This window comes from Trichosurus vulpecula, chromosome 6, assembly GCF_011100635.1.
Source record: "Trichosurus vulpecula isolate mTriVul1 chromosome 6, mTriVul1.pri, whole genome shotgun sequence".
NCBI lineage: Eukaryota > Metazoa > Chordata > Mammalia > Diprotodontia > Phalangeridae > Trichosurus > Trichosurus vulpecula.
The window spans coordinates 112325184-112352725 of NC_050578.1; the positions used below are offsets into that span (position 1 = coordinate 112325184).

Below are 27542 nucleotides of genomic sequence, written 5' to 3' on the forward strand. Positions count from 1 at the left end.
CTTGTGAACAGGATCCCCAATCCTCTGTGACAGCAAGCTTTAGTGTGCTAGCACTTATCATCCTGAGACTACAAATTGGGTCTGCATCCTGGATCCCAGTTTAGACAATGCAAAAAGTACTACACCCAGTGCCTGCAAAGTGTTCCTTCTAATCTCTTTCTGACAAATTTTCCTGCCTTTATCCTTGCTGGGATGAAAGCTCTAAATGTTGCCACTTACTGATTCAGTTGCTCCCAGTACCCTCACTGACCTACTGGGGCAGGGCCTGCTTCTGGCTTGGGCCAAGAGTGGGGCCTCTTCTGACTTGCACTTGGGCTGGTGCTGGGGCACGAGGCATTGCTGCTGGCTTGTTTTTGGCTTTTCTGCTTTCTCCCATGGCCTTGCTCACCTCAGTGAAACAGAGCTTTTCTATCAAACTTCTAGGTCATCTCTTGTTGTTGCTGCTGCTCTAGAATTTGTCTTAAGTCGTTAGTTGTTTCGAGGGGAATTTAGGAGAGTTCAGTCAAATTCCTGCCTTGCTTCTTTGTCTTGGTGCTGACCCTCTGGCCCTAGATTTTCAAAGGCTGTGCTAGTGAAGTGTAAACTGGCAGTCTCTTACATGATGGTAGGACTTAGAGTATTATCTCAACAACAGATCTAGTCAGCTTTCTGACAACCAATCTAGCTAAGTGCCATGAGGCTCATGACTACTAGAGTGGCCAATTGGTGATTAATCTTTTAGCCACATTAGGACTAAAAATATAGGCAAGAGACATATTAAAAATAGAACTTCATCAGTTATTTTCTTATGAGGCAGAATGGCTAGAGAGAGGAGAGAAGGTTCTAAGGATCACAGCTTTTTACACCATCTTTAAACTTTAATTGGACTCTTGGAACTCTACATGTGAGTAGAACTCTATGTGGCTTTTAGAAGAGGAAAAGAAAGTAGGGTGGGAATTTTATTCTACACTCGAAGTCAAAAAAAAAAAACAGAGATTCCTACAATATGTAACCTTCAAATGTCACAACACTAACCATAAGTATTTGCAAAAAGACCAGGATAAAAATAATTGCAATTTATTTGCAAACATTAGTTTCTGAAAGAACCAGTCAATTAAGAACTTGATAAGAGCTTTCCAACTAAATCTACATATACTTTGAGACTTGGCCATTTCATTTCAAGGGTGAGAAAAGGTGAAGATAAAGAACCCTTGCTCCCTCATTCTTCATGTAAGAGTCTGGTTTCCTTTTGATCATTTGATTTATTAAGAGAAAAATATATGGAAAAGTATGGTTCAGGAAGAAGAGATGAGAGAGGGCAAAGACTTGTAGGCCACATACTTTCATATCATAAATGGATTCTTCAGGAAGAGACAGATGAATAGTCATTCAATAAGCATTGATTGAGCAGCTACCATCTGCCAAGCACTGTGTTAAGCCCTGGGGGTACAATGAAAGGTAAAAGTTATTTCCTGCTCTCAAGGAGCCTAAGTTCTAATGAGAGAAAATAAGCAAACAAATATACAAAATAGATAGGAAATAATCAACAAGGAAGGCAGTAGAATTAAGAGATTAGAAAAGGCTTCCTGGGGGCAGCTAGGTGCCCCAGTGAGTAAAGCACCAGCCCTGGAGTCAGGAGGACCTGAGTTCAAATCCAGCCTCAGACACTTGACACACTTACCAGTTGTGTGACCTTGGGCAAGTCACTTAGCCCCAATTGCCCTGCCTTCCCCCCTCCAAAAGAAAAAAAAAAGACTTCCTGCAGAAGGTGGGATTTTAGCTGAGACTTGAAGGAAGTCTGGGAAGCCAGGAGGCAAAAATGAGAAGAGAAAGCAATCCAGACAGGGGACAGCCAGAGAAAATGCCCAGGGCCAAGAGTGTCATGTTCATGCAACAGCAAGGGGACCACTGTCACCAGATTGAAGAATATATGGGAGGTGAAAATGTAATGTGTAAGAAGATTGTAAAAGTAGTTGTTTGGTGAGAGTATGAAAGGCTTTGAATACCTAAAAGAGCATTTTGTATTTGATCTTGGAAGCCACTGAAGTTCATTGAGAATGGGGGTGACATGGTCAGACCAGCAAACAACATCACAAAAACTTAGATTATATTTTAACAGACAGGAAAAGACTTAGTTTTGATCTAAGAGTTTTCCCCGAATCAGTTGCTTGCATCTAGTAAGAACATCAACTTCTCAGAGTTAAGATCTGAATTAGTATGGAACAGAAAGAAAGCATGTTGAAAAAATATGTTGTACGATTGAAATAACTCAGGCCTGAAAATTTTAAACAAATAATTGACAATGAAAAATGAGAACTGGACAATGGTCACTTTACAAACTTGTGGAGAGTCTTGGACCAGACTTAGCTTTATAGATTCAAAGTGATTTCGGTACCTCGAGTTATTAAGATGTTTATTTAAATGTCAGTTTTTCGTGCCTGTGGTAGTTTGTCTTTTTTGTCATTCAACCGTGATTAGCATACCCTTGCTTTTCATTTCTTTTTTTCTTTGCCTTTTAGCTTATTAAATTTCTCCATTTCAACTTCTAATTATTGAGAAATGCTGGTCACTTGAAACATTTCTACCTCTTGAAGAATCTGTTGCCACTTAGGGATAAATGATGAACTACCTCAAGGCATGATTTGTTTAATAGTTTTGCTTTGGGAAATCAAATACTGTGTAGGTTGCAAGAAAGGGAAATCTCATGGTTTCTTCTCCTGGGTGCTTGGTATTCATCCATACATACTTTTCATCCTGCATTCAGCATGTTCATCTACCCTGTGTGTCTGGTGAAAAATGCTGTGCAGAGTGAGAATGAACTCAGTGAAGCTGGGGTCAAGAGACACAGGACATGTGGATAAACAGGAAAAGGTTTTTTGGTGTCATAGTCACTGATGAAAGAGGTCAGTGTGAGCAAGCTGGGTAGAAGTATGAACTGGGTCAAATATACCTGCATGGTAAATTAGCTGATCTGTCATTTTTACTCCAATTTTGACAAGGATTCCACTCTGCTAAGTCTCTTTCTCTGCTTTCATCACAACTCTTGAAGAATCAGTCATTCTTTGAGATATTCTTGTAATGCTGTACCACTGTGACTGTTATATTAATTTTTCAAAATTTAAAAATGGGCTCAATTGTTTAAATCTCCAGTGAGTGGATAGTTAAATAGTAGCACTTTCACCATTAAATTGTTAATAATGCGGATATTTTGTTTGTGAGGGTCTGAAAGCCTGATATTGTATGTGACTAAATTGGGACATCAGAAGAGATGTTAGACTCATATTTAAGCTGGATGTCATGGGATTTCTTGACTATGCTGTGTACTTGCATTTTATTTATCTCTATGACACATTTTTGGAGATGACCAATGTGGGAATTTGTTTTGCCTGCCTCTTATATTTGTTATTTGGGGGGAGGGGCAGGAGAAAAAAAAATGCTTGATAATTAAAAAAAATCCATTTAATTAAAACAGCAACAGTAAAACCCCCTATCTCTGTGTCAGCTGTTAGTCCCAAGTTTTCTTGTGATGCAGCAAAGTACCTTGGAACCCTTAGTCTGTCTTCACAATTATCTGTGCTATGAATCTCTGCTCTTCATGATTTTCTATTTCTTGTTAATCATCTTCTTGCTTACTACAACATCAGTATTGTCAAAATTGTTATTTGTATCACAGACAAATCAGCAGCAGGTTATCTACTAAGAGGAAACTATTAGGCAAACTGACCATTCCTAAGATCCTGATTTATCTAGAGCAAAAATAAAAGACGTGATAAGATTGTAATTGCAGTCACAACTAGCAATGACTGCCCCTGGGGTAAATAGGCAAAATGCCTCCAGAATAAGATTCTGAAATCTCCTTCAAATATTATTGGGGACACCACTGTAGGCTGGTGCATGGGTAACCTAATAGACTGGGGGAAAGCTCACTTGACTACATGGCCACCATCTTGAAGCTTCCCATTTGAAGTAACTATCCATGCAAACTAATTATTGATCTCAGTTATTTCAACACTGCGGAAGGATTGTAAATGCTCTAAGTTTTAGTTTTCTAAGGTAGAGCCTTCAGCCTATCCTCCTTAAAAATCCACTTGTTCAGTTAAAAAGAGGAAATATAACTCAAGTAATGTAGACATTATCTAGTCTTTATGATGGAAGAGGATGACTGTGTGATGTTGAATAGATCACTTCTTCCCTTTGGGGCTCCATCTTCTCATCTGGGAAAGAAGGGGAACATGATTTTTAAAAATTATTTATTTATTTATTTTTAGTTTTTAACATTCGCTTCCATAAGATTTTGAGTTTTGAATTTTCTCCTCTACCCTGTCTTTTCCCCTCCCCAAGATGGCGTGCAATCTGATATAGGCTCTGCTTATACATTCACATTAGACATATTTTCACATTAGTTATGATGTAAAGAAAAATTAGAACTAATAGGAGGAACCATAAGAAAGAAGAAACAAAACAAAACAACAAAAGAAAAGGAGAGCCAGTAGCGTGCTTCCTTCTGCATTCAGATTCCCCAGTTCTTTCTCTGGATGTGGATAGCATTTTCCATTGTGAGTCTTTTGGAGAAAATGAATCTCTTCTCTCTCTCAAGGCAATCAAGGCTAAATGACTTGCCCAGGGACACAGATGGGAAGTGTCACGTGTCTGAGACTAGATTTGAACTCAGGTCTTCCTGACTCGACTGTACCACATAGCTGCCCAGAAAGGGTACATTCTGACCAAGGGAAGATAAGCAGGATTGATTCAGGTCAGGACTCAAATGAGAGACCACCTAGGTACCCTAAGCTTTTTATTTATTTAAAGGCAGTGTAATATAATCAATAGAGCACTGAACTTGGAGTCAAGATCTGAATTTGAATCTTGCTTCACGTACTTACTGTGTGACATTTGCTATGTCACTTAACCTTTTTGCCCCTCAGTTCCCTCATTTGGAAAATGGGAGAGTTGGACTTGATGACCTCTCAATTTCCTTCTAATTCTAAGTCTGTAGTTCTTTGATCCTATTATCTATGAATTAGGTGAATTAAATGATCTCTAAGGTCGGTCAGAAAAGCCATGTAGCACAGTGAAAATAACACCAGACTTGTAGTTAGAAGACCTGGCTTAAACTGCCTTTACTGGGTCAGAAGTGTTTTCTTATAATCCAGAAAGATAGACAAAGCAGCATCTTGTATCCATTATTGGCACCTTCAGCCAGTTGTGTGATGGTAAAGATGTGGAATTGTTTGCCTCTTCCTTTTTCACATTTGCATCAAGGATACCCTTGATTCTACATAAAAGTGTGGGTCACATAATTTACACCCACATAAAATTTTTGGTTTTATTGTTTTTTCTGCCTTTTTAGTTGTGTCTGACCGTTTGTGATTTCATTTGGGATTTTATTGACAAAGAAACTGGAGTGGTTTGCCATTTCCTTCTCCAGCTCATTTTATAGGTGAGGAAACTGAGGCAAATAAGCTTAAATGACTTGCCCAAATTGACACACCTAGTAAGTGTCTGAGGCCAGACTTTCTGACTCCAGGCTCAGCATTATATCCACTGTATCACCTAGCTGACTCACATAAAATTTAAATCACATATAACCTCATAAAGATGGGAAAGAAGGGCTATAGATCAGCAATGATACATGTTTTTTCAGTTGCTTTTTGGGGAGCATACTATTTTCTTTTCCCCCTTTTTTGAAATATCTGATAAAGTAATTCTTCAGTACTTTCCAGATTATATTGTTTCTACCATGGATTCTTTCGCCATATAAATTATCTGGTCCAGTCATTCTTCTTGATTTAATTTTCTTAATTACCATTTTTTCTTCTTCGTAGAGCATGCCAGGAACAGAGGTATTAGAGATCAGTATGGTGGTTTCTTCAACAATTTTGATGCAAACAGACCTTTAGAAATGTGGACAAATCTGTTTTCTTTCAGCTAGTCTCAACAAGAAAAACTATTGGAATGATATGGTCCAGATAATTGTCATGTCAATGATTGTAGCTGTTAAGAACTTAGTGTCATTTTCATGCCATAATGATGCATTGGAGTAGGAATCTGGGGTCAAAGGTAATACAAAATAAACAGAATACCACTTAGAACATGCCAGGTGAATAAGAAAATATTAAGAGCTATGAGAATAGACAAAGAACTGTCACTTCTAGCTGTTGGTAATGGGGAAACCTTCCAGGAGGAGGCAGCATTTGAACTGAGTCTTCAGGGATGGGAAGGATGTCTACAGGAAGAAATGTATATTGGAAAGAAGATATTCAAGTGTGGTGGATGGAAATGAACAATGGTGTTGAAATGTAGTATGAGACAAGTTAAGAATATGGTAAATGAACCAGTGAAGAGAAATGTTAAATAAGGCTGGGAAAGAAGTTAGGTGCAGGTTATGTAGGGCAGTGGAGAGCTACTGATCATTTCAAGCCTTTTGGAGGTTCCCTAATTTACTTGGCCTACCACCTCCTTAAAAATTACTCAATGCCCCCCACCCCAAAATCTACTTTCTTTTACCCTTTAGTGTCTTTTTTTTGTTATTTGCATCATTTAAAAAATATAAAATATTTTTAAGTGACACATTTTGAATTTAATAAGTTATTGTAAATTTGCGGGGTTTTTCCTGCATTGAAATTATGATGATGCAGTATTATGTCATATAACCATGCAGTATCATATTGTAAACATATCATTACATGCACATATTCCTGCTGATGCATGCTAGACTCCCTGACAATGTGCCACATGCTTGTCTGCCAGCACTTGCTTGTTAAGACCTGTTGGCAGATTTGATCACTGGTCAGTTATAACTTGCATTTTGTGTGTTTATCTGGAAAATAATATAATCACTATGACTTTAACGCAACAGATGTTACACAACAGATAAAACGTGTATGAATGGTTTTTTGAATTTTTCTTCTCCTTTCCTTATACTTCCACCACCCCCTTATTTTTATTCAATGTCCCCCCAATTGTTCTTAAGGCTACTGACCCCCTCTGGATGAGTCCAGCACCCCCTGGGGGAAAGTATCACCCACTTTGTGCAAAACCTTCCCCAGAGAATATAAGCTCCTTGAGGCTACAGTCTGTTTTTCGTGGTCTTTGTATCCCTAGTAATTGTTATGATCCCTATAAAAGGCACATGAAGGATTCCAGATTAGAGCTGGAAAGCTAACTATTCCAACTCTTCAGATCTTATACACTCATTTCACAGATCAAAATACTGAGAACAAGAGAGACTTAATAAAGGAAAGTGAATCAGGAAAGTGAAATCAACACAATAGTTATAATTCAGGTAGACAGCCAGGGTACTCTACTGGTATTGTCATAAAGTCAGGAGAAAGTAAAGATGTCTAGAAGGTTGGGTTGATGCTCTGTGATGAACTTTTGGGAGGTTATTGATAAGAGTCATACGGGGATGAACAGACATGAAATGGCTCCAATCCTTGTTAAAGTAGGGAATTCCCAGATTCATAAGAATACAGATGCATTTGAATATTTGAGTAATGAGTTTCAATTCAATATATTTTGATAATGGCTATCCTATCTGTAAGTCTTCAAGGTTTGCAAAGTGTTTTACAAATTTTATCTCATTTGATCCTTACAACAATCCTGGGAGCAAGGTCCTGTTATTATTTATATTTTACTGATGAGAAAATTGAAGCAGGAAGAGGTTAAGTGACTTGTCCACAGTCACACAGCTAGAAAGTATCTGAGGTTAGATTTGAACTTCAGTCTTCCTGACTCTGGGTTCATTGCTCTGTCCACTGTAACACCTAGCTTCATCTAAAGGAAATTATGCTCCAGAAGGTATAATCACAAAGATACAAATTTACTCCCTCAGCAGGTGGGAGGCAAAGTCCTTCTGCTGACTGGCTAGACATAAAATGCAGGAAGGAAAGGAGCATGAAATGAGCTTGGATTAAGAGATTGCAGCTAAATTGTGGAGCCTTGAATGCCAGATTGTGTTTTTAAAAAATTGATTGATTATTTCTAACCTTTTTTTCCTTTTTAAAATTTGAATTCCAAATTCTCTCATTCCCACGTACACACTGAGAAGGTAAGGAAAATATCAATTATACATGTGACATCATGCAAAATAAATTTCCATATTAGTCATATCACAAAAAAAGCAATAAGAACAAAAAATAAAGTGAAGAAAGTTACATTTCACTTTGCACTCAGAGTTCATCAGGATAGCATTTTTTCATCATGACTCCTTTGGAATTGTCTTGGATTGTTGTATTGATCAGAGCAATAAAGTTTTTCACAACCGATCATCATTATAACATTGCTATTACTGTGCACAGTGATCTCCCAGTCCCCACTTCACTTTGCATCAGTTCATATAGTTCTTCGTTATATTTTTCTTATAAAACAATAGTATTCCATTCCAATCATATGCCACATCTTGTTCAGCCTTTCCCCAATTGAAGAGCATCCCCTCAATTTCCAATTTTTTTCCCACCACAAAAAGAACTACTATAAATATTTTTATACATATAGGTCCTTTTCTTCTTCCTTTGATCTCTTTGGGGCACAGATCTAGTAGGGTCAAAGAGTATGCACAATTTTATAGCCCTTTGGGCATAGTTCCAAATTGTTCTCTAGAATGATTGGATCAGTTCACAACTCCACCAATGGTTTATTAGTGTACCTATTTTCCCTCAACCTCTCCAGTGTTTGTCATTTCTGATAGGTATGAGGTTGTACCTCAGAGTTGTTTTTATTTGCATTTCTCTAATTGGTGATTTAGAGCATTTTTTCATGTGACTCTAGATAGTTTGATTCTTCTTCTGAAAGCTGCCAGTTCATATCCTTTGACCATTTATGAACTGGGAAATAACTTTTTTTTATAAATTTGATTCAAATCTATACTTATCATGTATTTGAGAAATGAAGTGTTTATAAGAGAAAGTTGCTGTAAAAATTTTTGACACTACTTCATTGTCTATGGTCCATTTTAGCAAAATTAGATCTATTTTTGCTTTTGCTCTGTCTGAGATTATGATTATAATCCTTGCCTTTTTTAATTCAGCTGAAGCATAATAGATTCTGCTCCAGCACTTTATTTTAATTCTGTGTGTATCTTTGTTTTTCAAGTGTGTCTCTTGTAAACAACATATTTTTGGATTCTGGTTTCTAATCCTCTTTGCCTTCCAGAATATAATATTCCTAGCCCCCTGTTTCTTTACCTTGGAAGCTGCTAAATCTTGTGTGATCCTGAATGTGGTTCCATGACATTTAAATTGTTTCTTTCTGACTGATTGCAATATTTTCTCCTTATCTTGGGGGCTCTGGAATTTGGCTAAGATGTCCTTGGGAATTTTCATTTTGGGATCTCTTTCAGGAAATGATCAGTGGATTCTGTCAATTTCCGTATCTAAAACATCAGGACAGTTTTTATTGATAATTTCTTGAAATATGATGTGTAACGTCTTTTTAAAAAAATGATGGTTTTCAGGTAGTTCAGTAATTCTTTAATTATTTCTCCAGGATCTATTTTTCCAGGTCAGTTGTTTTTCCAGTGAGGTATTTCACATTTTGTTCTGTTTTTTCATTCTTTTGACTTTTATTGTGTCTTGAACTCTCATGGATTCATTAACTTCCACTTGCCCAGTTCTAGTCTTTAAGAAATTATTTTCTTCAGTGAGCTTTTGTACCTTTTTTTTTTTTCATTTGACCAGTTACACTTTTTAAGCAGTTTTTTCTTCAGTGAATTTTTGTCCCTCCTTTTCCATTTGGCCTCTCTCATAGTCACAAGCACCAGCACTCCTCTCTGCCCTGGAACTATAACCCAGAACTGCATATGGGCAATAGGGTTGCCTACCAGTGTCAGTTGCACCCAGTGCCAGCAAAGGGTTGCTTGTAATCTATTTCTGACCAGTTGTCCAACCCCCTTATGATCTCTGGGCTGAGAGCTCCTGAAGCTACTGCTGCAGCTGCTGCTACTGCCTCCAAGGCCCTTTGTTGCCACCACATGAATGTATTCTGAGTGCCACAGACCCCTCCTGCTAATCTCCAAAGTTGTGTTAGGTTGGAAAAATGTCTTACCTTGACCTTTTGTTGGCTTTGCTACTCACCATTTGATTTGAGGTATTATTTTAAAGTTGTTTGGAGGGGAATATTGGGAGAATTCAGTTGTATTGCTGCCTGTCCTCTGCTATCTTGGCTCTTGTGTTTTATTAGCAATGAAGTGATACAGCTGATAATCCAACAGGCAAGTGCCATTGTCACACCTGTGTTTTGGAACAGGATGGATTGGGTTGGGCTGGTGAAGCTGGAGCCACTGTTACTTTGATGGGAACTAGATTGCTGGAGTGGAGAAGTAAGCCACATTGGGGATTAGGATGGGGTTCAAACCACCTCTAAATTAGATTCTGAAAAGGCCTAGGCACAGGGACTCAACTTCTCCTTTCTTTTCCTCTGGTCAGTCAGTGCAGTCCTGAAACCACCGATTTCCATCAGCTAAGTTACATGGTCTCTCCTCTTATTTGGCTGTCAGCCCTGCTTCCATTCTGAGAACATCATTTCCATTCCTCTTGAGACAGAACATATGTTCTATGAAAAAGAGCATCCGTGTGAGCTCCTTACACTGTCTGCTTCCTAAGGAGAATGTGGATCTGGGGCCTTTACCAAGAGAGCCAATTCCCCAGTGAGTGTTTGGAGACACTAGGCTGATTGGGTGTTTAAAGCTTCAATTGGGAGGGATAAGAAATGAAAACAAGACTTCTCTGGTCCAGGATGATTGGGGACTCAATTGCTTCACAGTTGATTGGAGGATGCCCAGGTAGTGTTCAGAACAGGCAGCACAGAATGCAATTTTCCCCAGAGCTGCAGGGGAGAAATTTAGGGTGCCAGCCTGCTCAGTGCTCCAGATTAGAAATCTTCTGCTATTGACAATGGCAATTTGAACCAAATTTGTTCTTTTCATACGCAAATAGTCTGTCTGCTATGCAGCTGCCTCTGTCACTGCGCCCTCCTTCCCAAATGGAGAGGCTTCCCAGGAGTACCTTTGTTTTCAGCCAGAAGCCCACATTTCACTCATCTCATCCAATGAGGTAAGGGGTATAAAGCGCATCGCAAACCGTCAAGTGCCATGTAAATGCCAGCTATGATTGCTTCTCTCCTGCCAGGTTTCTCCATGATGCCCTGCCTAATCTGGGAATCTGACATCCCGGCACATTTGTCTTTATCTTCTCGTAGCTGAAATTCAATTCAACAATCATTTATTATGCACCTACCTTCTGTAACAACGTACTAGTGAAAACAAAGACAAAAATGACCCGGTCCCTGCCCTCGGTGTGCCTGTGTTCTGTGGAGGGAATAGAGCGTGAAAACATGCTGTAAACCACATGAAAATAAAGTATGAAGAAAGGAGAAAGTGTGTGTGTGTGTGAGTATATGTGTATGTGTGTGAGTGAGTGTATGTGTATGTGTGTGTGAGAGTGTTTGTGTGTGTGTAAGAGTGAGTGAGAGAGAGAAAGAGAGAGAGAGGTGGGGTGGGACAAAGGAATGACTTCTAGGTATCAGGGACAAAGCGTGCAAAAAAAAAAGAGGGAAGAGATGGGATGTTCTATACACTGCATAGTTTATAAACCAGCTTCACTAGAATGGAAAAGGTGTGAAGGGAGCAAGAGAAAGAGAGACTGAAACAGCAGGTGGGAGGCAGATTGGGATTTCCCTAAAAGCCAGATTGAGGGGTCTGCATCACATGTGCTAGAGGTGCTAGGGAGCTATTGAGGAGTTTTGAGTAGGGGAGTGACATATTAAGGTCTCTGTTTTAGTATTAATTTGGCAGGTGTGTAGAGGATGGAATGAAGAAAGAGGAATCAGGGAGACTAATTACAGTGAGAGGCTATTGTATTAGAGATATAATATATATGTGTATATATTATATATGTATATATACACACGGACACATATACACATACATAAATATATACATACACACTTTTGGGGGGGGCAATAATTCTCTTTGGGCTTCTTTGAAATAGAAAATCGACTTAATTTAAAGACCTTATGATACAAGTAAACCCAATCTAAACATACTTATGGGGCTGCTAGATGGATAAAATGCTGGGCCTGGAGTCAGGAAGGCCTGAGTTGAAATGTGTCCTCAGACATTTACTAGCTGTGTGACCCTGGGTAAGTCATTGTGTGACAGTCAAGTCACCTGTTTACTTCAATTTCCTCATCTGTAAAATGAACTGGAGAAGGAAATGGCAAAACCACTTTAGTATCTTTGCCAAGAAAATCCCAAATGGCATCACAAAGAGTCAGACACAACTGAAAATGACTCTGAAACAACAAAACTAGAAAAAACTACTTAGAAGCATTAAATGGACTGACTGATTAAATGAAGCTAAAAGCATTTATTTAAGCACTTACTATATGCCAGGCACTTTATATAAGCTATCATATTGGAGAATGAGACTGATAAGGAAACACCTATACTCAAACCGTTAATTTGGTCAGAAGGAGGGCGCCCCATTTCCTTTATGGCCTCTATCTTAGTGTGTGAAATTCTCTAATATTTGACAGGTTTCTAAGATTGCCTAGGCAGCAGAGAAGTCTCTTCTGTGGACCAATTCTTGTCATCTTGTCTTTGTACATCAGTCAGTCGGTCAATGAACTATTGAATAATAACATGAATAATATTACATTAATATTATTGTTGATAATAAGCACTTATTATATGCCAGGTACTATGGTAGTAGCCAGTGACACAAAGATGACAAAAGATGGTTCCTGCCCTTGAGGACCTTGTGTCCTTAGTTGGATAGACGACATCTAATAGCCCCCTATGAAAAAACTATAAATAGGATAAATTGGAGATACTCCACAAAGGGAAGGCATTAGAACTAAAGGGAATCAGGAAAGGCTTCCTGTAGAAGGCAGCATTTTACCTGTGACATGAAGTAAATCAGAAAACAGAGATGCCGATGCAGCACATTCCAGGTATGGGGAGACAGCCAGGGCCAAGAGATGGAGTGTCTTATTCCAACAAGAAGGCCACTGTCACTGCATCAAAAAGTATGTATGTTACTGACTTTTTGTTTTATTCCTATGATGTCACACCTTGCTACTTCAGCTAAACTGCATATGAATTTAAAAAATAAATGCTGTTGAAATTCTACTAAGTTAAGGACTAAGAGAATTTTTTTGGATCACACAACTTCTCAATATATGTTTTTTTTTTAAGTTAAATGGTTAAATGTTTCCATTTCTCAGTTTTTAGTATTTGTTAGTAGTTGCTGGCTTAGAAGTACAACTAGGAATTCTGGTGCTGGGGCAAGGTGTGGGTGAGGCAGGGGGGAGGGGAGAGGGGCAGTGTGCTATGAATGAATAGGAGAAAGCTTGTCCATGCTCTCTGTGCATGGCTGATAACCCCTGAGACTTGAACAACCAACCTCTAGGAGAAGGCAGGTGGTGACAGAATGGTAGGGAAAGGAAGCCTCAGGGGTGTGTGTGGGGGAAGGGGTGACACTTGCAAAGGTGGTAGCCAAGGGCTGGCAAAGGACCATCTTGAGGAGAAGCCAGTAGTGGCCACAGTTTGTGCCCTCAGGCCAGGGTCCTACCTTAAGTAATAAAAAATGAAAATAGCAGGGCTTAGATCTGGTCATAGACACTCAGGCTGTAAAAGAATATCCTCTTTTTTTTTCCTTTAGAGGAAAAAGAGGGATAGAGAGAGAGAGTGCGACCAGAAACAGACAGAAAAAGAGAGAGGGAGAGAGAAGGTCTATAAAGGAAACTGAGAGCTTGAGAGGGGGAGATTGAAAAAGAGGGAGATTGAAATAGTGGGAAATGGAGAGACAAAGAGAGGGCGATTGGGTGAGAACTAGGGAAAGGGAGAAGAAGAAGAGGAGGAAGAGAAGGAGGAAAGAAAGAAATTGAGAGAGAGAAGATTGAGAGGGAAAAAGAAAAGGCGAGAGAGAGATTTATAGAGAAAGAGAGAGAGGGAAGCAGAGATAAAGAGATAGAGAAGAGAGGAAGATCAAGAGAGAAAGAAGAGGAAGAGAAGGAGATTGAGAGGAAAAGGAGAGAGAGAATGTGGGAGAGAGGTGTGGAGGAAGATTCATAAAATGGATAGAAAAAGGAGAGTGGGAGATTGAGGTGGGGGAAGGGACAAAAGAAGTGAGGGAGGGAGGGAGAGAGAGGTCAGAGAAAAGAGTGGAAATTGAGGGAAGGGGAGAATTTCCTTTCACTGAAAGACAAAACGAAAATTTAAAAAATCCAACTTTTCCTGTCCATTTTATTTCACTCTAACTTTAGAAATATTTGTTATTATTTTTATAGCAAACATTGCTAATGTTGGTAATTCTACACACACTCTGGGAGCATGTGTGTTAATTAAAATCTCCCACACAAGCAGTTAAGAGGAAAAAAGTACATGGTTGGCTACTCATGGGCAAAACTTTGGTTTGTTAATAGAGATACTTCCATGACCCCTTTCATTTTTTAGGTCTTATAAATATACAAATTATGACATCAGAGACCTCAAGCACGAAAATGTAGGGAAATCGAGATGCCAGGGAAACAGATCTGGACCACAGAGTTCAGAACATAATTAAGGGAGGAATTTCCAATGAAAAAAAATAAAGCGGTAAATAAATGTACAAAGGAGTTAAAACCCAAGGAAGAGAAGAAGGGTAAGCATGATCTGAAGGAGTTAGTAAAACCTTAGAGACTATTTAGGGGATGAAGATTGAATATACAATAAATGCCTACTTAACATCCATAAATCCACATAGTGTAAGATGTGACCATATTCCTCTAAAGTAGGTCTGCACAACCTGTGACCTGTGGGCACAGTTAGGCCAAAGGATTTCTGATGGCTGGGGGAAAATGTAGAGGATGTTTACTTCTACATTTTTCTCCAGCTGCCCGAAATCCTTTGGCCGGCTACAGGTTGTGCAGGCCTGCTAAGGTTTAACTTTTTCCATATGTTCCAGAATGAATGGATAACAAAGAATGCTGGTCTGCTTCTAAGATTCTTACAGGGTTTGGCATAGAGAGAATATTATATTGTCAGTCTTGCCATTGACTCCAAAAATGGGGAATTATTTTTGAATGTATAATATGTTGGAACGATGAGCATATATCCCTTGAACTCACCCTGGACTCTGTAACTTGGGCAAGAGGCGTCTTTATCTATTGAAGCTCTGAGTGATCTGAGTACCAATCCTGCCTCTGACGTTAATTTGTTTGTGGGACCACGGAGAAGTCACTCAACTTCTCTGACCCTCAAATTCCTTCCTTATTTATAAAATAGGGGTAATAATACATGAAATTAATCCATTTTGTGAGATTATGCAATTCAATTCAGGAAACATGCTAGGGCTTGTGCTAGTTACCTTCTTAGGTACTGGGGTATAAGACAAAAACGACAATAGTTCCTACTCCCAAAAAGTTTGCTGTTTTGAGGATCTCAAAAGGTCATCTTAAAGCACTATGTCAGCTTTTATCATTATGTGCCCTAGAGGTGTGGAAGTTTGGGTTGGTTAGAATTGGTAAGATAATAAATGGAATGAATGGAGAGGAAGAAGGTAGGAAAAATTGAAAACAGAGGAGTATGTTGTACCTCCAATTAAATTATGTAGCAGGGCAATCATGCTGTTACAATGCTGCAGATACTTTTGCGTATATGATTTAAGTGATTAATCTAATGTAATCACAAGTATAGAATGATAACAATGAAAACCAAGTAATGGGACCTAATAATTTATGAACCTTAAACATATCCCAAATTGGCTTCTCAGCTGATTACCAGCATCTAATCTTCTTGAGTGCAAGGAAGAAAGAATGGTAGGTTTTATTATCAGCATTAATATATTTATTTCTGCTGCATGCATGAGGCACTCAACAGAATATTAAGAATGTGGAGGGGGTTCATAAAATATCACCTCCTAGCCTGTTACACTCATAGCTCTTAGAAAACTTCTAGTTCTGTTGGCAGAAGTGGGATAAGAATGACCCCATTGAAGGGATAGAATTTATTCCCCTAAAGCTATGTGTTGGTGAAACCAATTTTGTGTTCCAGGAAATCACCAGTCTCTAGCTTCTATATCCTTAATGTCTTCCCCCCTAGGCAGTTGGAGGAAAGTTTTCAATTTGCTTGGCTTCATGGGTTTGGAAAGGGAACTGAGCGGGTTCTGGGGAGAAGCAGAGGTAGCAAAGGCCAGCAGATGCCTTTGCGTCCCAGCTGTAGCACAAAAGTCAGTGCAAGAAAGGGGACTTTTGTCAGATGGTGAGGTGGAATTTCATGAGATTGAAGTTGTGAGATGGGGATCAGGGCTTTCGCTGCCTCCCCCTCTCCAGTCAAGGACATCTGAACAGTTGGACAGAGTGCCTCTTTGTGACTTGGCCGTCCTCCTAAGTTAATGCACACTAGTTTTCCTGTGACATCCCTACTTGGAGTGTCTGCTAACTGGAATGCCTCAGATGGCCAGATGCATTCCAGATAAAGCTCTCTGTTTGCTTTTTGTAAGTGAAAAGAGAATGCACTGCAATTAGAATCTTGCCAGGATAATAGTAGCTTCAGAGCTAGAAAGAAGCTTAAAGGCCAGCTAATTCCACCCCCTCCTTTTACAGAAAAGAAAGATGAGACCCACAGACTCGGCCATGGCTGAGTAGGAAGTAAGTGACAAGTCACTTAACCCTCTAAGTGTCAGTTTCTCTATCTACATAGTGGGGATAATAATGATATTTTTACACAGTTGTTGTAAAGTTCAATCAAGTCTAATTTATAAAGCATTTGAAAACCATAATGATATGTAAATGCCATCTCTATAAGAAGTTGGACTGATAAAAACTATGGGAATCAGATGTAGTACTGAGCAATGGTTTTCAGAGTGTGGTCTGTGTACCCTTGGGGGTCTCTAAGACTCAGGGATTCTGCAAGGTCAAAACTATTTTCATAATAATATTAAAGTATTATTTGCCTATTAAAATGCTCCTCCTTTTTCCATCTCCATATTTGTGAGAGATCTGATCTTCAAATAATTTGACCAAAACACTATATTGCAACAGGTTGAATAGTACTGAAACAGATATGAGAATGTAGCCACATTAAGTGAGATATCAAAAGAGATTTACAAAATCATGTGAAACAATGCTACTCTTCTCACTATTTAGCATTCGCCTGTGTACAACCTTTCTGTCTCCTTCATACATACTTCTGACTGATTAGAACTCCTGGCCTCCACACTTCTATTTTTTAGAATACCTAGATCTGTTCAAGGTTCAGCTCAAGAGCTGCACTTAACATGAGGCCTTCCCTGATTTCCTTCTCCCCTCTATGCCCCAAGTTCTTAGTGCCTCTGCCCTGCCCCCTCATATAACTAAGTATTAACTTCTCTGTTTATGTGATATTCCCCCTTCAGCAAAATATAAGCCTCTTAAGCATAAGGACCATTTTATTTTTGCTACTGTTCGCCTACTGACATTAGGATATAATAGGTGCTTAATAAATGATAGACGAATGAAATGTTTGTCATAGTATTCAACTATTGCCCCAAAGCTTCTCCTTCTTTTCTCCTCATCTGCAAAAATATTCCTCCTAAGCCGTGGGTCTGCCAGTGCTAAAACTTACCAGTGACTCCCTTTCATCTCAGGAAGCTGTTGATGGTAGAATCATAGAATCTTAGTTCTAGAGTTAGTAGCAACCTTAGAGGTCGCTTAATCTAGCCCCCTGATTTTACAGATGAGGAAACTAAAGGTCTAGACAAAACAAATGACCTGCCTAAGGTAACATAGGTAGTAAGTGGCAGGGGAAGATTGAACAGGTCCCATGAGGGAGCTGTGGTATAATAAACTGTCATTGAGGAACGGTTTTATTTCTATATTTGTGTTGTAAGCATTATAGTACCTTACAAAGAACAAGTAGTTAATAACTGTTGAATTGATTTTATTTGGAGAAAGGAAAGGGAGCACAGACTTAGAGAATTCACATTCTCTCTCTCTGTCTTTGTCTCTTTGTCACTATTTGTCTCTCTGTCTCTGTGTCACTTCCTCTGTGTCTGTCTCTCTTTGTCTCTCCCTTTTCTTTCTTTTCTTTTTTTTCTTCCTTTCCCCTACTCCCTCACCCCCCATTAAGTAATGGTGCCAAAGAAGTAGAAATGGAAATAGGAAGTTAAGTAGGAGATGTGAAAATGTCAAAGATGGATATAAAGAGAAGAAGACCTAAAGAGAGAGATTTGGAGCCAGTGGCTTTACTTCTAAATTATTCTGTCTCTATTCATGTCTTGCTTTTGTGAAAATTTTATATCATCCTTTGGGGCTACCTGGCACATTCTAGAAGCACCTGATGCCTTTCAAACAAAAAGACCAAAGTGAATGTCTCCCAAACTGAAAACGGAATGAAAGACAATTTTCCCTTTAAAACCAGGCTGCCATTATCTGTACTCCCAGATATTATAATTTCAACAAATTCATGTGCATCCAGTGAATCTGAATGAACACCCTCCTTCTCCTGAAAATTCTTTGGTTCCACCAACTGTTCTCTGCTATAGGTGGGTCCCAAGCTATTGTTCCATTCCTAGCTAGCTGTTGGAAGTGTTGAAATCTTATTTTTGACTTGATGAACTGGTACCTATATGAGAATAGCTGGTCTGCTTGAAGATTGAGCCAAATAAAAACCTGGATAACTTAAAAGAACAACAAGAATTGATATTTACATAATGTTTTAAGGTTTGCTAAGTGCTTTCCTTATGTTATCACATTTGATCCGCCCAAGTCATTTCATGTATGTTGTCCTTTAGGTGTAAGTACCAAAGGTGGGATTTGTACCAAGTTCTCTCTTAACTCCCAAATCTAGAATTGTTTCTTTTACATGTAATGAAAGGAGGAAAGGGGGATGCCAGCATAACACCTCTTCTTGGCTCATTCCTCTAACCCTCATTGCCACTGGCAGATCAGGTGCTATGAAGGATGGCTGTTGTTACATTCAGTGTTGTCGGGGCAACACTGTAAGTGATTATCCTCTTAATACTAGCTCATAAGCCCCCACCAGTGTGTTTCCCCTCAGTAATCAGACAGTAGACTGTTTTTAGCAAAGGCATTTACTCAAATGACACACTATAATAGTAGTTATAAAGTATTTCATTCCTAGAGCATATTCTCCCACAAGTACACGTAGGATCTGGGGATAGGGATGGGTGGGCATAAATTTAAAGCACAATGATATGATAATAAGAATGTAAGAAATGTAAGAAATACACATGGCCAAGGAAATTCACAACTTTTAAACTGTAGGACTTCAGTATGTTTTCTTTCTCTGGGGGATTCCTCTTAAAGTTTACTATCACATATGAAGTCATTCTGAGGATCAACAGAGCTGATTCCCTGCAGGATGCAGTCTTTCTCCTACATAAACAAAGCAACTGGGTTTGCTTCTTGTAGGGTATGGGAGTTTGACTTGATGAGTCAATCTGTTGGTGAGCTGAGTTAAGCAGATCACTACTGGTCCAGCTGCTCACTGGGCTTGCTTGCTTCTGGGATAAATCAGACAGATTGTTTGACTGTTTGAATGATGCCCTCAAGCCCAGGCAAGTATCTCAGCCTCTGGTTACTGCTGCTGGGCTGGACAGAGCTGGGTTGGTCAGGCTGCTCCTTCCAGACTAGGCAAAGAATGTGGCTGGGCCACAGGGCTCTTTTCAACATACAGCGTCTCTGCTGTATGGGTTGATCCATCCAAACCTGAGTTATCTCTTCGATAGGCAGATGCAAGTTTTCACCACCATCAGCTATTGGCTTGGCTGAGTGGTACTGAATTTCCTTTAGTGGCTCATTCAGATGGAGTGCTAGCATGTTTTTATAGCTAGAGTAATATTCCTTAGTCTAGAACTGGCAGACACCACTCTTTGATCCCCTTAAAATCTCAGCTTTGAGGTTTGTTGCTTCCAAGTCTGTGGTGGTGTTGTTGTTTCGTGCCCCCATTTGGGATTCTCTTGGCAAAGATTTTGGAGTGATTTGCCATTTCCTTCTCCAGCTTATTTAAAGATGAGGCACCTGAGGCAAACAGGGTGAAGTGACTTGCCCAGGGTCACAAAGCTATGTCTGAGGCCAGATTTGAACTCCTGAAGATTCATCTTTCTGATTCCAGGCCTGGCAGTCAGTCTACTGTACTACCTAGCTGCCTGTAGAAGATGTCTAACTTCTCTTTGTTCAGTAATCCTTCCTGGTTGTTGATTCCCTCATGTAAGGACTCTTCCTTGGTTTATGATGATCAGTTAGGAGTAAACCAGTTATACTTCCCAGAATCCTTTTGAGATCTCATGACGATGCATGTAATGTACAAGTCCATCGTCTTTACTGGCCCTTTCATATGTAGTTGAATTGTCGAAGACACATGTACTTTCTTTTTTTTAATTTTTAATATTTATTTTTATTTTTAGTTTACAACAGACGGTTCTACATAATTTTGAGTTCCAGATTTTCTCCCCTCCCTCCCCCCTCCCTCCCCAAGACAGCATGGAATCTCATATAACTACCATGAATAACTTTGCATTGAATTAATTTATACACTAGTCAAGTTGCAGAGAAGAATTATGACCAATGGAATGAATCATGAGAAAGAAGAAACAGAACCAAAAAAAAACCCCAAAAACAAAAGCAAAAGAGAAGAGAAAAAGGTGAACATGAAGTGTGCCTCAATCTGCATTCAAACATCATAGTTCTTTCTCTGGATGTAGAGAGCATTCTCCATCGTGAGTCCTTTGGAGTTGTGCCTGCACCTTGTGTTGCTGAGAAGAGCGAAGTCTATCAGGGTTGGTCCTTACGGAATCCATATATCTGTGGTTGTGTACAGTGTTCTCCTGGCTCTGCTCCGCTCACTCAGCATTATGTCGTGTAGGTTTTTCCAGGTTGTTATGAAGTCCATATCATCCCCATTTCTTATGGTACAATAGTATTCCATTACCTTCATATACCACAGCTTGTTCAGCCATTCCCCAATTGATGGGCATCCCTTTGATTTCCAGTTCTTAGCTACTACGAAAAGAGCCGCTATAAATATCCTTGTACATATGGGTCCTTTTCCCGCTCGTGTGATTTCTTTGGGATACAACCCTAGAAGTGGTATTACTGGGTCAAAGGGTATGAACATTCCTGTGGCCCTTTGGGCGTAGTTCCAAATTACTCTCCAAAATGGCTGGATCATCTCACAACTCCACCAGCAATGCAACAATGTTCCAATTTTTCCACATCCTCTCCAGCATTTATCATTTTCCTGTTTTGTTATTTTAGCCAATCTGACAGGAGAGATGCCACATGTATTTTCTAAGACATGAGACCTTTGTTTTGGATCTGTGGCCTCTCTCCTTCATTTTTTAATATTTCTCCCCGACTGCTGTCATAAACCTTTAGGTCTTGCTGAGATCTTACTGAGGCACACCATTACAGCAAATATCTGAAATGGTGGCTTTGCTGGGTCCGGAGGACCTCTTGCTCTGTGTCTGTGTTAAAAAAGCTAAATAAGGGCTTTCTAAAATATGGTGAGTATTTTTGCTGTGAGTCACCTTAAAAGACAGCAAAACTCTTGCTTCCAACTTTCACTTAGGAGGCTAAACACTAGTAACCTTATTAATTCACCTTATTTATTTCAACCAGTGAAATTCACTGTTTTTCCATGGCGAATATGAGTGGACAGGTTTAGGATGGGGGAGAGAGGATACAATATATTAAAAGAGACTATTTTTGCAAACAAAAAGGTTGATCATATATTAACGAAGCCAAATAACATACATATGAACCAATTAGGGAACAGTTCAATAGAGAATACTATGACATGTTAAGTCAGATATGATTATTGGTAGATAAAGTACTAGAGGGATTCAACCTCTCTAAGAAAAATCTTACTAAGAATATGTTCATAGATCTCAGATATTTGAGGGGCTATTACATACAGAAAGGTCAGACTTATTCTGCTTGATTCAAGAGGAAATAACTAGGGAATTATGGGTTGAAGTTACAAGGAGGTCAATTTCAGTTCAACATAAGGAAGACCTTCAAAAAAACTATAGCTGTCCATATATGGAATAGGTTATTCAGGAGGGTAGGGAATTCCTCTCTACCAGGGGTATTTAATGACTCTTTGTCATGAAAATGTTGAAAAGAGTATTCGTGCTTCAGTAGGAGCTAGACCATATAACTTCTAAGATCTTTTCTGTCTCTGAGATTCTGTTTTTCAAAGTTTCCAACTGAATGGTTTAAACAAGAGTTGTTATGAATGATGAACATTTGACCATGGGATGTAGGACACGACTGGGATACCTTTTCTTTAGATTCTTTGCCTAAGTTGGTCAACTTAAAATTTTATTTTATGTTTATTATATATTTATATTTATTATATTTTATTTTATATTTCTATTTTTGCTTTAATTGGCCATATGTGCTTTGTTTCTGGAGAGTAGAGGTTGACTCCACCTTCAAGATGTGAAGGAAACTTCCTATCTGCCCCGATAGAACTTGACTCCTTCCTTCTGGGAAAGAACCTCTCCCCATCCCTACATGTTTACATGATGTGAAATCAAAACTGATGTAGTTTATTTTGAATGAAGGTATGATGATAGACGAAGTGAAGAGAATGAGCTACATGCAGCAAAAGCCCACACAGATGGCAACAAAGGCAGGCATGCTACACAGAATCAAAAGATAGCATTATCAGTAGAAGGAGAGAGAAGTTAGCTGTGAGTAGGAAACCAAGATGGGAGAGATAACATGTTTGTTACTGGGAAGGAAATCAGCAAAACAATCATGAATGCATACCTATGAGTGTTGTGGTAGCAAGAAATTTAGTCTGGGAGTCAGAAGGCTTGAGTTTTAGTCTGGGCTCTGACAGTCACTAGGAATCTCAGAGTCATGGTCTCTATGGTGGAATGAGAGTACTGCTGCTTGTACTGCCTACCTCATGGAGATGCTGTGAGGGAAATGCTTTATAAATCTTGAGTTGTTGCCATTTTTATGAGGTAAACTTTCTTTCTCCTGCAATATTGCTCTTGTCGCTGACCTCCCACTTCAGGCACTTCATTTGAAAAATTTAAAAACAATATTTGTTTTCAATTAACAAGAATTTAGTTGCTCTCTCTCCCACCCACAACCACCGGTAAAACAAAACCCTTATAACAAATGTGTGTAGTTAAGCAAAACAAATTTCCATGTTAGCCACAACCAAAACTCTCATTCTTTATCTTGAATCCATCGGCTCTCAGTCAGGAGCGGGGTAGTATTTTTCATCAATGGTCCTCTGGAATCATGGGGATGGCAGAAAATATTACGATAGTGATTGAATACTATTACGACCTAAGATACAATAAAATGATAGTTTTAGAGAAACTCAGAGAGACTCATGAACTGATACAGAGTGAAATGAGCAGAACCATTTACACATTTAGGAGCAACCTTGTAAAGACAAACGACTGGGAAAGATTAAGTGTGCTGAATGATTCAATGACCATTCATTTCAGTATTTTCAAAATACTATAGTTTTCTTGAACCAAACATTAAAGGAACATTGTAGTGGCCTTAGCAAGGGAGCTGTTCCACCTTGGAATAGAGCTTGGAACAGAGCAAGTAGTTTTCTGAGTTAGAGGAAGAGAGTGGATTTGGGTGTCATGGGAAAATGGTCTGCAGAGGATTCTACACTTCCTGCTTAACTTTCTTTCTCTTGGTAGGAACATGTGACTTGCAGTAGGATTTATGATGAAAAGCGGGATGTGGGGGCGGGGAGGAGGATTTGATCAATTCTTGGATACACTACTACATTTTTTGTTGGATGAAAGACTATTGCTTTATAACTTATTATAGGATCATAGAACTTCTGATCTGGGAGGGACCTTAGTGGTCATGCAGTCCAACACAATCTGAACAAGAGTGACCCTCTAAAACATACCTAACAAATCATTATCCAGTGTTTACATGAATCTCTCCAGAGGTAACCCATTCTACTCTGGGGCAGCTTTAATTATTGGGAAGTTTTTCCTTACATGAAGCCCAAGTTTGCCATTTTGGAACTTCCACTCAAGGCTCCCTCTTCTGCTCTTTGGAGTTAAATAGAACAAATAGAATATTCTTTCTTCAAATATAGATCCCTTCAACTATAGAAGGACAATTGCCAAGACCTCCTTAAATCTTCCCTAGGCAAACCATCATTGCTTTCTTCAACCAATCCTTATAAGATAGGAGTTCAAAAACCTTCACCATCATGATTGCCTTTTTGGATACACTCTAGCTTATCTATGCCCAACCTAAAAGTTGATGACCAGAACTGAAGACAGTACTCCAGATATGTTCTGACTAGGAGAGAGTACAATGGAACTGTCATCTCCTTGTTCTTGGATGCTTAGTATCTCAATTCAGGTCATGAATACATTAGCTTTCTTGGCTTTGATTTCACACTTGATTAATATAGCTCTTCCAGTCTACTAAAATCCTCAGATCATTTTCAGATAAAGTTCCATCTAGACATGTCTCCCTTATCTTGTACTTGTGAAGTTGATTTTTGGAAGTCAGGTCACCCTTGACTGTTATATCAAAGTCTGAGATAATCACTCTATTTTACTAAATCTTATTCTCACCAGAGTATTATCTCTAAGTCTCTATAATGGACCACAACCTAGATAGGAATGTATATACTATGGGGGAAGAACTCTCTTGCTTTCAACCTGTAATCTTCGCTCTCTCTGTCTTGTCATCTTCCTTCATACTTGAATATTTTTACTCCCATATACAGTGAGCCATCAAGAGTTACACAACAGTAGTTTCAGTCAAGTTAACAGGAAGGTTAAGTGGTCATTTTTCTTCCTGTAATGTATTTTTCCCATGCTATAAAATACAATTTCTCATATAAAAAGTATAAGCAGAATTTTTATAAATTATTTCTACTTCTAGTGGAAATTTTGCTGAGGGAGATAGTCTGTGTTTTGTAAGAAACGGAAAAAGATGTAAGAGGGAGGATTTGCTTTACATGGAAAGGCAGAGAGTAATGCAGTGGGTACAGCAGTGGTTTTGCAGTCATAAAAATGTAGGCTTAACTTCCAGCTCCATCACTTACCTGTGTCACCTGCGGTGAGTTGCTTCGACTCTTTGGGCCTCAGTTTATACATTTGTAAAAGGAAAGGATCAGATAAAATGTATGATCCCTTTTAGCTCCGAGATCTAGAATTCTTTGATTTTAAGGTTGAATTTTCTTAACTTTGATTTAAAAAAAAAAGTCTAGTTGAATATAAGTGCCTTAAGAGAAGGAATTTTTTTCTTTGGTTTCTAATGTATCTAGAGCAATGCCTCGAATATCATAGCTGCTCAATATTATAGCTGCTCAGGGCTTATTAGGGGACCGGGAAGGTTTTGTATCTTCAGCTCACTGCTTATGTATTCTTGTCATAGGGTCCAATATACTTACATACATACACACATACATACATACATATATACATATTTACATATGTATATATATATATATTTGTATGCATGAGTTGACAATAAGGGTCTTTTACTGTACATAGTACTCTAGTAAGATTAAAACCCCTTGTGTGGCTGGCCTAGGGAAAACGGGAGCAAGGTAAGGAAGGAATTAAAAGTAGCTGGAAAGATGGACAGATGATATGGGGAAAAAAAACCAGATTTTTTCTTAATTTTCTTCTGAAAATGGGAAAGAAGATATGAGAAAGAAGCAAATATATATGTGCTTGGCATTATGTATAAGACAAATTCTGCCATTGGTGAATGGTGCCATTTGGGTTACCTGGACAGAAATTAATAATCTATATCCTCCATCCTTCCTATCTCAGGACTTGTTTGGATCCTGAAAGGGAAGTTTCTAGGTATGCTAGAAACAAAGGGGGAAAAAATTCCTTCCCTTAAGGAGCTTATATTGAACTTGTCTTTTTTTTTCTACTAAGACAAAGTTAAGAAAGTCCAAACTTAAAAGCAAAGAATCCTAGGTTTTGGAGCTAGAAGGGATCAAAAATATCATCTCTTCCTATAGACTTTCTCTTCATATAGCTCCCATTCCCATGTTGATATAAAAATTATTGCCACTTTCTCTACTGGGGTACCCAATTCCAAGCAGTCTGTGTTTTCCTGCCAGCTACAAGTCTCCAAGGAGAAGGAATAGACCTTTTTTTCTCCTATTTGGTAGTTAAGACTCCAAGAAGTCAATTGTGTCTTGTCAAAACATAGAATCTACTGAATCGGTGTCAGATTTTTAGGGGCATAAAAACCACTCTAATCTAGCACAAAGCTTGCCCGTTTTTTTTTTTTTTTCCAAAGGGATGGCTGAGTAAGAAGTAAAGCATGGGATTTCATGGTTAATTAGCTAAAACTGAAGGAGAAGCTGTGAAGTTATCCACCAACACAGAGCCTGTGTAGAGTCACACATCAGAGCTGTTTCTCCCCAGGCAGCCAAGACTTGCATGAGCTGCAAATGTGGTTAGTGGAAATGAGATCTCAATTCAGCTCGGCAGCATGTGACTTCCTATTTCTGTAAGGTACTTCCAAGGGACTTCCTCTGCAAAGTCGGCTCGAGCCTCTGGAGGTTTTAATCCAGAGCCATAGGGAAGTCTGCCTTCATCCTGGGGCAGAGTTTTCCTGGAGAACGTGGTGTGAGTTTGGTTTTTCTTTTCTTTTCTTTGCTCTCTTTTCCATGTGCCCGGCCCAGCATGCAAGGATCTGGTGGCTCCTGCCCGAGACTGCAAACTGAACACCCTGGTACAGATCTCAGTGATCCACCCAGCAGAGCAGAGTGTGACAAGGTACTCCAGCACCGAGACTGTTGAGGTGAGCAAGCTGCCTGTTCCTGTGGTCACTTATTGGTGACCATGTGCTTTGTCCTTAGGGTTTCAGACATCAGCTGAGATGAATTAATGCCCAGCCTTTAACGTTTAGCTACGCAAGCAGGCTTGCATTAAGCCTGGCATACCTGAGGATATTAGGTGCTTATTGGCAACTGAACAAGGTAAACAATTGGAAAGGAAACTTGCCTTTTCATGAAAAGTCTGTCTTTCTGACAGGGGACATGAAGCAGTTACCACTTCAGACTCTGGCATATTTTCAATGATGTAGGCAGAGAGTTTTCACATAAAGTACCAGAACATGGATTATAGCTTAAAATAGTGGGGTTGCTTGTTTTTTAATCATTTATTTTACAAACATTTCTGATCTCTCCCTTCCATTAATCCTTCCCCTTCCCCCCTCCCTTCTACCTTTGACAAAGTTGAAAGTTCTATGTTCTATATCTGGTTACCTGTCCAACGTTTTCTTTTTATTCTTCCTTTTTGTGGAAATGATGTTCTTTATTGTTTGGAGAGCAAACAGAAGAGGTTGGAGGGTAGGACGATGGTGTAAGTGTGTTTCAAATAGTGGGATTTGCTTTGGTATTGATAAACTATATTCTAAGTTCACTAGGGAGGAAAGGTGCTTTTACTTCTTGGGTGTCCCACTATAACTTTGTTTGAAACAGAGCACTTTATTTTTGTTGTAGCTTTTATATGAAGTAACCAAACTGTTGGAAGTAAGTATTATTTTAGTTCACATTAAAGGAGGAAATATTTCTCTTTGATTGTAGTTACCATCAT

The 27542-nt window shown here is 39.0% G+C and overlaps 1 protein-coding gene across 3 annotated transcripts in view; it reads left to right on the plus strand.

Moving 5' to 3' along the window:
* The window catches only part of INPP4B (inositol polyphosphate-4-phosphatase type II B), a 471298-nt gene that overhangs the window by 17567 nt on the left and 426189 nt on the right, over positions 1-27542 (plus strand). For all 3 annotated transcript variants that reach the window (XM_036763284.1, XM_036763286.1, XM_036763285.1), the window contains exon 3: positions 26627-26745. In XM_036763284.1, coding sequence (XP_036619179.1) covers positions 26627-26745 — 119 coding nt within the window. The remainder of the gene's footprint in view (positions 1-26626; positions 26746-27542) is intronic.